The 14,303-nt window shown below is 52.9% G+C and overlaps 1 protein-coding gene across 1 annotated transcript in view; it reads right to left on the bottom strand.

Moving 5' to 3' along the window:
- C23H1orf167 (chromosome 23 C1orf167 homolog) overlaps window positions 1–14,303 on the bottom strand; it is a 29,027-nt gene that overhangs the window by 1,465 nt on the left and 13,259 nt on the right. The window contains exons 11-21 of the mRNA XM_074975605.1: window positions 13,863–14,073; window positions 11,778–11,959; window positions 11,510–11,633; window positions 11,035–11,189; window positions 10,358–10,566; window positions 9,353–9,497; window positions 4,080–4,347; window positions 3,137–3,245; window positions 2,448–2,685; window positions 1,509–1,644; window positions 574–684 (exon numbers count right to left, since the gene is read on the bottom strand). Coding sequence (XP_074831706.1) covers window positions 574–684; window positions 1,509–1,644; window positions 2,448–2,685; window positions 3,137–3,245; window positions 4,080–4,347; window positions 9,353–9,497; window positions 10,358–10,566; window positions 11,035–11,189; window positions 11,510–11,633; window positions 11,778–11,959; window positions 13,863–14,073 — 1,888 coding nt within the window. The remainder of the gene's footprint in view (window positions 1–573; window positions 685–1,508; window positions 1,645–2,447; window positions 2,686–3,136; window positions 3,246–4,079; window positions 4,348–9,352; window positions 9,498–10,357; window positions 10,567–11,034; window positions 11,190–11,509; window positions 11,634–11,777; window positions 11,960–13,862; window positions 14,074–14,303) is intronic.

Below are 14,303 nucleotides of genomic sequence, written 5' to 3'. Positions count from 1 at the left end.
AACCCACAGTAGTTACCCTGCTAGTCAGAGCACAAAATTGAGTCATTCTATGGAAACAGCTGCCTGGTAGCTGGGAGAACAAGGCCATGCCACTGGCTCCATCAAAGGCAGAAGATGCTACTCCCCTCACTGGCCTAGAGAACAGCAACCCCTGCCATCCCCTCAGCCAGGATTTAACAGCAAAGTCTCCCATGATGAAAGGTCCATTATCCCAGTGCACCAAAAGGCCTCACTCTCTTTCCCATCAAGGCAAGTAGCCACAGAATGGGACCCCGCCTGCCATGGGACTAGCATGAAAAACCCTCATTCTCTTAGGTGTCCTTGCAGTGCCCATCTCTCCCTGTGCTCTGCACACTGCGGCTTGGCAGTAGGAGTTCTGTTATCCAGCCTTTTTAGCCCATAAGCTCTTTAGGGCAAGAACTGGCCTCACCAGGTGTTTGCAGTGCCCAGCATGATGGGGCATGAACTTGGGTGGACCCTTTAGGTGCTCCCATAATACAATTAATTTGTAGTCCACAGAACTGAAGCTTCAGCTACCAACTGAGAGATCAAGAACGTGCAATAAGCTCCTACCCTGGTGAGCAGGCTCCGGTCTTCACCCTCCAGGAAGCCCTGCAAGACCTGGCTTTGCAGGTAGCGCCTTCTCCAGATCCTCCAGCCTCCTTCCAGCAGCCTCTGCCCAACCTGTGAGGAGAAATGGCAGCACTCAGAGGTTAGCTCCCTCTGCCAGGCACCACCTGCCTCCTTGGCTTCCAGGCCCACCCCGCTTCCAGCACTGTTCCGTACAGCCTCTTCTGTTTCACAAAACTGCTGCCTTTGGCCATGTCTCTCAGGGTACACCCAGCAGGCCCATGTGACCTGGAAATGCTTCTTCCAAGCAGTTGAGTCACATCCTAAAAACCCGGCTTGCCTCCCCACAGCCTGGCTCTCACCACTCACACTACCACCCCCCTGCCATTCTCACAACTAGCCTGAGTGCCAACAAAACTCCTCCTGCAAACTGCTCAGTCCCTTGGCTTGGGTCTTCATCTCCCACTCTCTCCAGCCAGCGTTCAGGCTGTGTTTGCCAGCTCTCTGGGCTACGGACCCCTCTTTGGATGCTTGCACACCAGTGGAGCTCCAGGTACAGTTGCCAGAGGCCAGGTGAAGGAGCACAGCTGTTGCTAGGACCATTAAGTGGGGCTTAAAACAGGTCCTATGTAGTTGCTGGTCCAAGGAGGACAACAGAGTGGTTTGTACTAAAAAGAGGCGGCTGGGGATTACATAAATGAGCTGGAAAGACAGGAGGAGACACAGAGGAAGGTGTATGTGAGTAGCTTGTCAGAGACACGAGACAGGAATCCTAGATTCCACCCTGGCCATGGACTAGCTGTGTGACTTCAATGACCAAGCCACCTAATCGTCCTTGGACTTCCCCATCTATGACATGTGGGTGGGGAACATTCGCTCTCAGGAGGGCAGGGGCTTGAGATGACAGACCCCGGATAAGGGCCTAGATGTTCACTCACCAGTGCCTGCACCATCAGTGCTGTACTGCTGGCCTCCTTCCACTGCAACCAGCCGCTCGCCAGAGAGCGCATCCTCCTGCCGCGCTGGAACCGGAAAAGCAGCACGTTGTGTCTCCACCATCGCAGGTACTTTGTCCTGTAGGCAGAGAAGGAAGGACACTGCTATCCTGGCAGGTTCCAGGGAACTGGCCCCCACGCAAGGCCAGGATCAGAGCGACATGGGCGGTTCTTATGCCTAACCTGCACACATCTCCTTGCGCCTCGTGGCTGGAGATGCGCACACGTCTGCTGCGTGCTCTCCACAGGCCGTAAAGGACGCGACCAGAAGAGAGGACGGGACATGACTTAGTGCCCTCTCCTCTCTCATAGCGACACAAGGCCCTTCCCTGCCCAGTTGGTTGATGCATTTAGTGCCGACAGATTAGCAGCCCTGGAGGCTAAAAGTCCATGTTTCCCCACACTGCCCAGCCCAGCCACCCAACAATAACCACCCCAGGGCCTGGACTGACACCCCATCTCACTCTGCATAGCCCATAGGATAGTAACAGCTCTTGGTCACTACCCACCTGGTCCAGACTCAAACCAGTGACCCAGAAGTGTCCCCTGCCCAGTCCGCTGCCCCAGACCCCTTCCCTGCTTGGGAGCCCCCAGAGCACAATCAATTGTTTGTAGAGATGCTGCATGCCTCCCAGCAGCGTGGAAACCAGCATGTGCAGGCAGGAGACCTGAGAAATTCTCCATCCATTTCCACAGCCAGGCCATAGGGTCAGGCCCCCAGGGAAGGAAAAAGAACAGTGATTTCAAGGTCCTGCTATGTCAGCTACATCCATCTTCACTACCCTGCGCTGACTGACAGGAACAGACAGTAAGGTGACCAGCAACTCCTCCTCCAGGCCCCTTCGTGCTGACCCGTTCAGATCCAATCCAGCCTGTGCTTACCTAAGCCATTTTCCATACTGCTCAGCTAGTACCAGCTCGGTGACGCTCTCCTGGGGACAGGCATGTCCACCTGCCCCTCCCATCACACCAGGCCTTTCCAAAAGCTGAGGGACTGGTAGCCTCTCCACCCTGCTTTGGTTTCTGTAGATCACCAGCCAACGACGGAAGGCACTGGGAAGGAGCCCTTGGTAGGTGGCTGTGCTTGGTTCAGGACCCTTTTCTCTGAATCGTCTCAATTCTGTGGGAGGAACCACAGTAAGTCACACAGGGTGTGACACCGTGGCTATTTACAGTGCTGGTAGGGGCACTTCCCTACTTAGCTCCCAAAGCCCCCAAATAGATCACAGCCTCCATCCTATTCAATGAATGAGCAAACCACTTGCAGAAGAGCTCGAGTGGATGGCTTCCAGTGTTCCCTGTAAGCTGAGCACTGGGGCAGCCATCTAGAAGATGTTCAACTGCCGCTCAGCTGATTGGCAGAAGGCCCGTAACAGGCAGCCAGTGTTTCTATGGGTGGCGTACATCCATGCATGCCTCGGTGCACATGACAAAATTTATTCTACACACAGATGGGAAAGGTTAGAGGGACATTAGATGGCTCCCGTCTAGACGGACACCCACATGCTCCCACAACCCCCCACTGTTCCCTCTACACCCCTCAGGAAGGAGGAGGTGGGTTTGAGTCTTACTGCTCGACCAGGACAGAGGCAGTTTTCTGCACTTCCTGGCTCCTATCAGGGGGCACTGCTGCCGGGAGCTCTGCGACAAGGCGGCTGCTTTCGTCCAGTACTTGCAGGTCTGAGGACAGGATTGATAAAGCAGCAGTCAAGACCTAACACAAAAGCAAGGAGAGGAACCCCTCCCCCCACACACACTAGTCAAACAGACACTGGGGTTCATCACCGCACAGGGGACTTCTTGAGTTAAACCTGGGTCTGACACAATACGAGTCAAATCCCAGCAGTGCTGCCTAAAGCCATCCAAGCAGAGTCCCCCGTGCAGCCTGCTAGCTGTGGGCCTTTCTGAAAGGACTACGATAACCAGCATCAGTCTGTTCTGGGGGGTGTATATAGTCCACTGGCACCTTCCTTGGGAGCAAGGGATTTGCTCCAGCCTTGTTGGCTAGCATGTTTCCCTGCGCTCCACCTCAGAGGTGGCTGCGTTTCAGCAGGGAAGCAGCATGCCCTCAGCCTGCAAAGCCCCTCCTGATGAAAGGCCCAGTACAGTTGTGGACACTAGCCCACAATCAGAGCTCTTGGATCTCAGTTTTGAGATGGGCCCCCTCCCCATAGCTTCTGAGGGTATGTCTACACTTACTGGGGAGGGTCCACACATCGTGATCTACCTTCCGGAGATCGATTTCGCCATGTCAGTGCAAACATGGCAAAATCCATCTCCCTGGGCTCGGCCGTTGACCCTGGAGCGAGGGACATCGGCGTGAGCCCAAAGACCCCAATCTACACCAGGGAACAAAGGTGATCCCAGTACGTCGATTCTAGCCACGCTATTAGCACGGCTAGAATATGTATCTGGATTGACTTTGATCCCTAGCGTAGACCAGGCCAGAGCCCAGTAACCCAGCTGCACTCTCCTTCCAAGAACAGGGAGGGCTCTTCTGCAGAAGCTGCTCACCTGTTTGCCCCCAGGGCTGGAGTCTAAGCACAGGGCTTTACGCCCCCTAGTGGCCACTCTCCAGCGCAGAAAAGATTTCACCCACGCAGGCCTTGGCTGTTGGCAGTCTCTCTGTTTCCTTTGCTGCTGCTTAGTTCTCAAGAATTCCATCCTCCACTGGGCAAAACACAATGCGAGGCTGCGCTGCTCCCTGGTGATCTCGAACTGGGCGAGGGCTTTACGTTGCACAGAGCTACGGGTAGTAACCTGGAGCCAGGCAGCTAGGACCCTGGAAAAGAATCAGCAATTGTAGTTCCTGAAGTAACATCACTGCATCAGTTAGAGACCAGCAGGTCCTGGCCTGGGGCTGAGTCTCCCCTACCTCCGGTCCGGTGGGGTCATTGACAACTGCTCAAAGCAAGACAAAGAGCTACCAGGTCAGATTGCTCCACTCCCTGGCACTGGCAGCAGTGTTATACCCCCTCTCTCACCCTGTGCTGGGCCTAGGCACTGAGAGGGTGAGGCAAAATGGCTCCAGACTTCTGCACTGTGGCTGCTTTCTGCTCAGTGCTCCCAATCACCTCACTCAGCCTGTCCCAGCAGGTTCCCTGTCTTCACTTCCTGTGACCTGGGGAACAACAGCTTTCCTCTGTCACCTTTTAAAGATGAGCCTCTATGATCCTTAGCTACGCAAAGGCTCCTACAGAGTGAAGGTAATGCTCACAAAAGGTGTGAGCAAGAGCCCTGGATGCTAAACCCCTGGGTGCTCAGAGAACAGGTGCTACAGGGACACACTACCCACGCTCACACCCATCAACCAAGAGGGGCGGGGGGCCAAGCGCATAGGGGCTCGGCATTTCAAAGAGGTCCGGAGCTCACGGCTGCCACAGGAGCAGTAGCCAGAGTCCTGGGGACCTGCGAAATGCCACAGGAGCATGGTTCTGCCCGGCTTCTGAGGGTTTGGGGGTCCCAGTGCTGTGCTCTGGACAGCGCTAAAGGCTGACTATCCTTGGCCTCACCTCCCCAACCCAAGGCTCTGAATGTGCCACGGGACACGGAGGCCCCCCACCATCGTTCCTGGGCCCCCAGTGGCTGTCGGCCTCATTGCCCATGCTGCCCTGCCACTGCACTGAAGCCTAAGAGCTTCTTCCAGGCCAGGAGTCTGAAGGGAGTTCAGCCTCTAGAGCCTCTCAGCCATTACCTCCCTGTCCAAACTGTTCCCAGTGTTAACGGAGTCCACAGCTGCAGACTCCCTCTCGTTTATGTGCTCATCTCCATGGAGAAACGAAGTGCAAGAGCTATCCCACGACAGCTAGGGGTAGGGACGCTCTTCTTCCAGATGAGCTATTGCAGTTCCCTTCTTGTCTTAGTCCAGAACAATTTCCCCTCGGAGCCAAAGCCTAACACTGACACGCAACAAAGCAGGGCCTTTTGCGGCCGTTTCACAGGCCAATGCACTTTTCCTTTCTGGCCGGCTTCTTTGTTCCCCTTTCCTCCAGGGTTTCCATTATGTGAGTCGTCCCACTGCGCTGTAGGATTGAGGTGTAAATATTCTCCGCTTGACAGGCCTCTCTTGAGATCAAGAGCATCTATAGAGGGTTAGCCTAGCATGAAAAATGCCCCCCTTCGGAGACGGCATGGCTCATCCTGTAGCATACCCAGGTGGGAAATTGGGAAGTGCATCCCTTTCAAAGGAGTGCTCAGTGGAAAGATTATTGATAGACAGACATGCTGCAGGCAGAGGAAAGATTGTGTCTCTCTCAAACACACCTTCTGGGGCAGCTGTAACATGGATTGAATTGCTAACCCAGGCGGAGTGAGCTTGTGATCCCAGACTTTTGTTTCTGCTGCTTTCTAATGGAAATCTGGCTCCTTGCAAGAACAATCTATTGGGGCCAAATCCTTCAGTCCCAGTCAGAGCAGAGCTAGACTTTCAGAGCCCTGTACCAGGGTCATATAGGGCGTTGGCACGTGCCAAGTGGATGCGAGGAAGAGTCTCATGCTGGCTTAGTGAACAGTAGGTCAGCCATGAGTTCTTATCCCCCCTCACTTCAATGAAGGCGAAGAACAGAGAGATGCTATATCGTGCCAGTAGTTTATATGCAGAATTCTTCATTGTTCTGCTTCAAAGAGGATGGTCCCAGCCGAGGACCTCAGGGTCTGGCCTTTAGCTTGGGATTCTGGGGTGAACTAACAGCAGTACAGGTACAAGAATGTATCAGCAGCCATATTGGGTCAGACTGATGGTCCAACTCGCCAATGCCAGGTGTCCCAAAGGAATAAATGGAACAGGAGACCATCAAGTGACCCCTCCCTTGTCATTCATTCCCAGCTTCTGACAAACAGAGGCTAAGCACACCATTCCTGCCCATCCTGGTTAACAGTCATTGATGGACCCATCCTCCATGAATTTAACTAGCTCTTTTGTGAACCCTGTTAAAGTCCTGGTTTTCACAACATCCTCTGACAAGGAGTTCCACAGGTTGTGTGAAGAAATACTTCCTTCTGTTTGTTTCAAACTTGCTCCCTCTTAATTTCATTGGTGACCCTAGTTTAAACCACAGTCCCAGTAAAAGGAGATGTTTGTAAAAGTTCAGTATATAGTTTCATATTCCACTGTGCTATGGTCACTGCTTCTCTCCACAAGACTGTTTACTCTGATTTTTCACATTCGCTGAAATGGAAGCCAATCCCTCTGGTCCAACTCATCCCTAGATGCAGGCTTTATAAAAAAAGAGGGGTCACAACCACCACAACCACTCAGGCCACCAGAAAGACTCCTGTGCAATGCGTAGTATGCAACTCCAGGGCATGGAGGAGGTTTTAACACACACTGCAGCCAAACTTATTTTAACACACACTGCAGCCCTGAGTCGCTTGCAGCCATCCTGTGCTAAAAGTGACTGGGGATAATCATGAGGAGTTTCTCTATGCTGCCTGTGCTGAGAAATGCTGAAATTCTCACTTGTAATAGCCACCAATGGTAGTTGTAACACAGGAAAAGAGAGGAGCATTTGCCTTTTAAACAGGATTTTCACACTTTGAGGTTGAAATCCTGATCCTACAGAAACCAATGGGCTTCACTGGGAACAGGATTTCCTTCCAAGTGGAAGAACAAAAATTCCCTGCCTCAGGAACATCTAGTTCATTTCATTTACACTTTGGGGTCAGTGAGGCCTGCACTAAGGGCCCCAATCACTAGCTTGCAGCAATCACTTCCAGCCCTCCTGCGACAGTTCGGTCAGATCAGGGGTCAGCAACCTTTCCAAGGAGGAGTGCAGAAATTTGACCTTTTGACCTTATGTACAGTCCAAGTACTGGTGATACTTTTCTAAAGTCACTAATAGTCCTACTTACAACAGCTTCAGTAATAAATAAATAAAGATGCAAAGCAATTCCATTTGGGTGGTGCTTGGTAGCATTAGTTGGTCTTTGGTTAATCACAGGTGGCCTGGCTTTGGGCATGCTCCCAGCTGCATGGGGGGAGGAGGGGTGGGACTGAGTTCCCACCTCACATGCCACTCTTGGCACCCATAGCAGGTTTGCTGATCCCTGGAACAGATCTTTCCTTGAAGGCCCATCACTACCAGGTACCCAGTGTTACAGCCCTCGGGTGATTGCTTAAGGCAGTTTTGCTGTCGCCTGGCATTGCTCTACTCACTCCTCTCCTTGCCCTGGCTCACGATGCTAGTGGACCGAGCTCTGCTGCAGACAGACAGCATGTGCTGCGACAGCCCAATTCCAGCGCTTCACTGCACAGCCCTCTCTTCTTTCCTTCCAGATGTCCTGGGCTGCAAGGTCCCCATGGCACAGGGTCTGCTCATACCAGAAAACAGGAGGATGGTCCTGCCTGTATGCACTAAGTCTCCTGCTGAGCACCAGCTTCCAGCTCTGAGAGTCTGTAGGATCAGTGCCTTGTAGAGATGCCTGTCAGCTCTGTCTGCAGGACTGCGGCTGTCCAGAGGCCAGCAGCTTTTGGGTGGTGCCTTCCTCCAGCTTGCAGGCTTGGAGAACAGTGGCTTGATGGACTCTGCAGTCTGCTTTCCACATGGCAAAGCCTTCCTCTGCCCCCACCAGCCAGCCTGAAAGGTGGAGTGGAAAGCGGCCTGCAGAGCGCTGGAGGCTGCTGGGTTCTGGGTATCTTGACACTGTCCCATGCCAACCTGGGAGATATCTTAAAAACAAGCTTCGCCTCTGAGTACACCAGGTGTGGGGAGCAATACAAACCATGGGAGGCCCAACTCCGCCAAAACAACCCCTACTCAACACATTCTTCCTACCAGCCCCACTCCTCTCACATTCCTGCTTCTTCTCCAGTCTCATTCAACACTCTTCCCACTCGGCCAAGCAGATCTTTCTTTCCTGCCCCACTGGACTGACTTCTGAGGAGAGATTCTGCTTCCTGGACACTGGCTGCTGCCTGGGTACCTCTCCTGATGCCCATGCTGGGATCCCCTGCATCCAGGAACAATTCCCTTCTGTAAAAGGGACCTTCAAAAGGAAAAGGCTCATGCTTTCTGCCATCATAGCTGCACCTGGCTTAGCACATACAATTGCCCAGAGCAGAGGCTCTGGAATTGGTACTGGCCACTAGGGGTTTATTATCTGAAGCTGCGCAGCTGGAAGACGACCAATTAACCTTCTGAAGCCAGTGGGGTTCCTGGCAGACAAAGAAGGGGAGACACATGAGTCATAAGCAGGGGCCTAGCTGTTACCATGTGTCCCCCGACACCTTCAGCACTGAGGGTGGAGTGTCAGGCTGCCAAGTCCTTGTGCAAACAGAGGGCCCCGTTCATCCCTGGTGCGATCCTATCGACTTCATGGATTCAATGCTGTCTCGCAAAGGAGGAAGACAACCTGGAGAGAACTACTCAATGAGACTCCCCTGGGACTGACCCTGCCTTGCAGAGATCAAACACTCTTGCGAAAGCGGAATAATCCTCCTCCTCTTGGCTCCCTGCAGTCTGAGAGAAGAAATGGTCCCTCCTTCAAGCTGGGTCTCTTCTCCCAGGCCACCCTCTCCTGCCAGGCGTTCTCCTGCTGCCTGGACTCCTGAGATGCCTCAGCAGGGAGTTCAAGGCTAAGGTCACAGACACTCTGAAAGGGCTGTGCCCCAGTGTACCTTGGAAGTGAAGCAGGGATGGAAGAGAAGGTGGGGGGCATTTCCACAGACATGTCATTCATGCAAAATTCCCCTGAACTGTCACATTCAGCTCCACCCTGTGCAGGTCAGAGTCAGCGCTAGTAAGTGACATTTCAACTCCTAGGAAAAGCCTCCAGGGGAGCAGACAAACCTGCGGAGGAGGAGATGCTCCCCATACAAAATGGCACTTCTCCACTTCGCAGCTTGGCAGCACCAGGCCCGCAGGACTGTCCTCTTCCTCTGCTGGGAGCTGTGCTGGGCCCACTGCAGCTGCAGATCCTGCAGGGTGCGCTGCTCTGAAAGCGAACACAGGAGTCAGGCCAAAGCAGCCACCTCACCAGGGCGAGGCAGCAGCACAAAGACAGAAAGGCTCTGATGCACGCCCAGAACTCTCAGGTAAACTTGTGTGAGTTTTCCAGCCATTCCTTCCACACCAGCAGCTGTGTGGGAGAAGAATTCCCAAGCAGTGGGGTCTAGTGGTTTGATCAGGGAACGAGGAGTCAGGACACCTGGATTCATCTCCTGCCACCACCTCGTTGCTTTATCCTGAGCCAAACACTTTGATGATCTTCTGCATCCCAGCTATCCCTGTGATAAAAGGAAACCCTTCCCTACCTCCCCGGGCATTATAGGAACTTACTGTTTATAAAGCCCTTGGAAAGCCTCTAATGAAGGGTGCTGTGGAAACAGGGTTCTTACAGACTCCACAGGGATGGGTCCTGCTTCCACTGAAGCTAAATGATGTTTTGACAATTACTTCAGCATCCAGCCCTTTATGTTGCACCAAAAGTGTAGTCACCTAGGATTTCCCAGTTGACAGTACACATCACAGCCACTTGGAACTTTATAAGGACTGTAGGAGAAGAAGTCACAACCCCTGCTTCAAACTGAACCAAAGGAGAATCTCCCTTAGTGATAAGCAGTACAGGGCATAACACACACAACTAAGCAATTCTGGCTGCTACCAGTAGAGGGCAGTGGTGCACGTACACACAAGCCAATTCATTACAGTGTGACCTCTGGGATTTGCAGAGCCCAACACTAAACACCACAGGCAGGATTTTCTCTCAACCAGTTTGATACAATATCCTTACCCCGAGTCCCTCTTACAAACAGAGCTCAAGGCCCAGGCGGCCTATGCCAACGTGTAACTCACTCTGCCAGCAGGCATGCCACCACCTCAGGGCATCTGCTGCCTTCTGGTGGGTCCGATGCCAGAATCTCCTGTCAGCTTCCACTTTCTGAACTAGCCTCTGCTTCCACAGGTTCAAGGCAGCCTGGCAGCAATGGAGATGGTGGTGTCGGGATGCCATGGCTTTCCGATTTTTAGTTTCCACAACCCACTTGTGCCAGCCAAGAAACACCCTGGGGGGAGGGAGGGGGGGTTGCAGGATACAGGAGAGGCTAACATCAGGAATTACATCAGACCTGTTCTAAAACACCAGTCAGCCAAAGTACACTGGGAACATTACTTGAGATCCCTTTGCTGGGGGGAGTTTGCACCCAATGACATCCACTGTACTCTCACTTGGCATATGTGCAGCCCCTTCCAGCCATGACCCCCATATTTTACATGCATTAATTAAGCTTCACAACACCCTGAGGAGTGGGTCTTAATATCTTCCCATGTTACAGACAGACAGACTGAGGAAGACAAGTAAAGTGACTTGTCCAAGGACACATGCAAGTTGGCAGCAGAGCAAAGAAGTGAAGTGAGGAGCTAGGGGTTGTAAGTACCAATATTTTCACCCAACTGACATTTCTACAGCTTGTTTGGAAACCATTATAACTGAAGAGCATCTGACAAGTATTGGCCGGCTCTGGGCCCCTTACTGGGAGAGCAGGACAAGCCTGTGATGCTGCTGGATCTTTAAAAGCATCTGAGTTTGTGCAGACCATACTGAAAAATACTCCTGCAGGAGCCCTCGCTCTGCGTGGTGCCAGAGGGAGCTGCAGGAACTCTCCAACTCATCTCCAGAACCATACGCCTGTAATGAAACAAACGAGAAAGGGATCAGAAATCCAACACAGTTTGGACTCAGTCAGCCTTCCCTCTCACACTGCTGCTGTGACCTAGACTGACCCACTCGCAGTGGACCGATGTTGTGCTCACCCCTCCACCAAAGTAACACAGGGCCCTCTCAATATCAATACAAGACAAATCTTTTTGCTCGTCTGTGGCTGAGGCTCCCAAGAGGAGAAGGGCGAGATGTGCAGACTTGGGTGGGCGTGACCCTCCTTGCCCAACAGAGCAGACAGGTGTGGGGTTAGCAAGTGACTAAACCCAAGCAGAGAAACCTTTCGTTACCTGCAGAGTGTCACCTTGGAACCTCATTGCTTCCCATACGACATAACTGGTGCGAGGTGGGATCCTGCTGTCTGGTCTGCACAGTGCTGACACTTGGAGCTGGCCTCCTATAAACCGATCCTCTCTGCAAGACAAGTACCAGGCTGATCCCCCTTTGCCAAGTAGGATGGGGAGGGAGGAATAGGGCAGTGAACTGGACATCAGGGAGAAGGCAACCAGCCACTTCTAGCTGTACAGAAGAGCCACCTCTTGCCAGGATCCAGCTCACCTGACTCGGGCACGTTGCAGAGGAGGGCATGGCTGCAAACCAAGCTCACCCACCAGCTCAGCTGGAACCTCTGGGCAGTGGTACAGCTGCGGAGAGCAGGCACACTGGGGCACGTGCGTGCTGTCCTCGTGGGTCAAGAGGGAGGAACAGCTGTTCCAGCTGCTGTCACAGAAGCTGCTCTCCTGGTCACAGAGGAAAGCACATGGCTGTGAGTTTAGTGCACTCAGCAACCACTGCGCTGCTAATGACCTCCAGCCTTTATGCTCACGCCTCTTTGCCCTGAGCTTGGGAGGAACTAAAATGCATCCACCACTCTGCTGCCATAGAGAGCACATGTACAGGGACATGGGCACACATGGATGGAAGACAGGCCTCAAACTAGCTATTACCCAGCCTACCTATGGATTGCCCCAATGTTCTGTGCAGAGGAGCACAGCAAAGCCTGCTATCTCAATGGTCCCTCGAGAGGCTGGTGGCATGGTGGGAAGCAGAACAGAGCCCTGCAGCTCTGCAGTCCATTTCCAACAGCAGCCAGCCCACACGCACTGAAGAGGTCCCTGTATCCTGGTCCCTGCAGCTGGCAGGGTTCCTTGTGCCTGCAAGCTGTCAAGCAGCGAGTACACAGCAGAACTCACCATCAGCCTGCAGCTCCTGTGCTCCTGCCCTCTAAGCCCTGGCTTAGGGGATTGGCACCACCAGAAAGAATTCCCTTTGCAGTTCTTGCCTCTCTGTCTTGGGGGACTCTTAGCACACAAACCCAGCATCAGAGCCTAAGGCCAAGCAAATCAGCTGGGTAGTGTGGGGACTGTGCCAAAGCAGAAATTTTAGGTTCAAATCTCAGCACTTCGGACCCATATGGCACTACCCAGCTGTGGCTCACTTCCCCGTGTGAAAATTAGGGTGACCAAATTTACTTGGCAGGGCAAGGCACTTTGAGATGCTCAGGTGACAGGCACCTGGTCAGTGCGAAGGGCCCCAGCACAGTGTGATACTGGCATGGTGAAGGGCATCAGGACAACCTCACATTCACATAGTGAAGGTACAGCATAGAGTTGTGCCTTGGCTTGCCCAAGGCTGCATCCCTTATCAGTGGCAGAAATATAACTAGCCCCCTACCAAAGTCACAGTCCATTTTGATCAATTTCAGTCATAGAATTATCTTTTTAAAATGGTAAATTTCCTAATTTCAGATATTTAAATCTGAAATTTCACAGTGTTGTAATCGTGGGGGACCAGACCCAAAACCAAGTTGTGCAGGAGTTGCAAGGTTATTGCAGTGGTGGTTGTGGTATTGTTACCCTTATTTCTGTGAAGCTGCTGGAGGCAGCACGGCCTTCAGAGCTGGCCAGCGGGAGAATGGTGGCTGCTGGCCAGGAGCCTAGCTCAGAAGGCAGAGTTATTGACAGCAGTGCAGATATAAGGATGGTCTGGTATGATGGTGCCACCCTTACCTCTGTGCTGCTGCCTGCAGTGCTGGGTCCTTAGTCAGCAACTGCCACTCTCTGGCCACCCAGCTCTGAACGCAGCAGTACAGAAGTAAGGATGACATAAGCATGGTATTATTACCCTCCTGCACTGCTGTTGGTGGGGTGCTGCCTTCAGAGCAAGGCACACAGCTAACATTACAACCACTGCTCTCCAGTTGCCTGGCTCCAAAGGCAACGCAGAAGTAAGGGTGGCAATACCATGACTCTTCTAAAATAACCTTGTGGTCCTCCTGCAAACTCCCTTTTGGGTCAGGACCCCCAGTTTGAGAAATGCTGGTCTACTCCCAGTGAAATCCGTAGGGTATAGGAAAAAAGCACTCAAAAGGCCAAATTTCACAGGAGGACACCAGATTTCATGGTCCATGATGTGTTTTGCCTGGTCATGAATTTGGTAGGGCCCTAAATACAACGTAAGGCTCCAGACTGCCAGTGTACTGCTGCCACCACTAGACAGCGCTGCCTCAAAGTACTGTCAGGATGAAACAGCCCCGCAAGGGCCCTCCTGGATCCGACTGTCCCTGCTTTTACGTTTGTATTCCTACTTCCCCACAGCACAGGGGCAAAGGCACAGACAGGGCTGTCAGCAGCACTTCCTCACTTTTTCCAGCAAGCCATGGGAACCAAGAGGAGCGAGAGTGCTGCCGTGGAAACCAGCAGACACAGAGGACCCCTCAGAATCCAGCAAAGCAAGAAGTTCCTCACAAGGTGCCCTGGGATTGTGGTTCAGAGGGTTCAACTGAAGAGTCTTCTTGCGCCAGCACCTCAGCGCATCCCGCAGTCGGCGCTGCTCCAAAGCTTGGGAGAAGGAGCTAAGGAGGAGGAGGGGAGGATAAGAACTTTGCGTAATGGTGCACCAGACTGGTGTTGGATTAAATGGTCTCTCACCTCAAGGGCCTCATTCAAACCCAGCCCAGGTCAGTCACAGGGAGTTACCATGGGACGGTTGTTCCGCAGTGGGGGTGGTCTCACCAGGGGGCCTCCTGGTGGACTCCACCACGGTAACTGACACTGACAGGCAGCAGAAAGGCTAAGGACTGAG

The sequence above is a fragment of the Carettochelys insculpta genome, chromosome 23, assembly GCF_033958435.1.
Source record: "Carettochelys insculpta isolate YL-2023 chromosome 23, ASM3395843v1, whole genome shotgun sequence".
NCBI classification, from domain to species: Eukaryota; Metazoa; Chordata; order Testudines; family Carettochelyidae; genus Carettochelys; species Carettochelys insculpta.
Note: the sequence above shows the minus strand (reverse complement) of the source record. Positions and strands in the feature narration are given on the sequence as shown.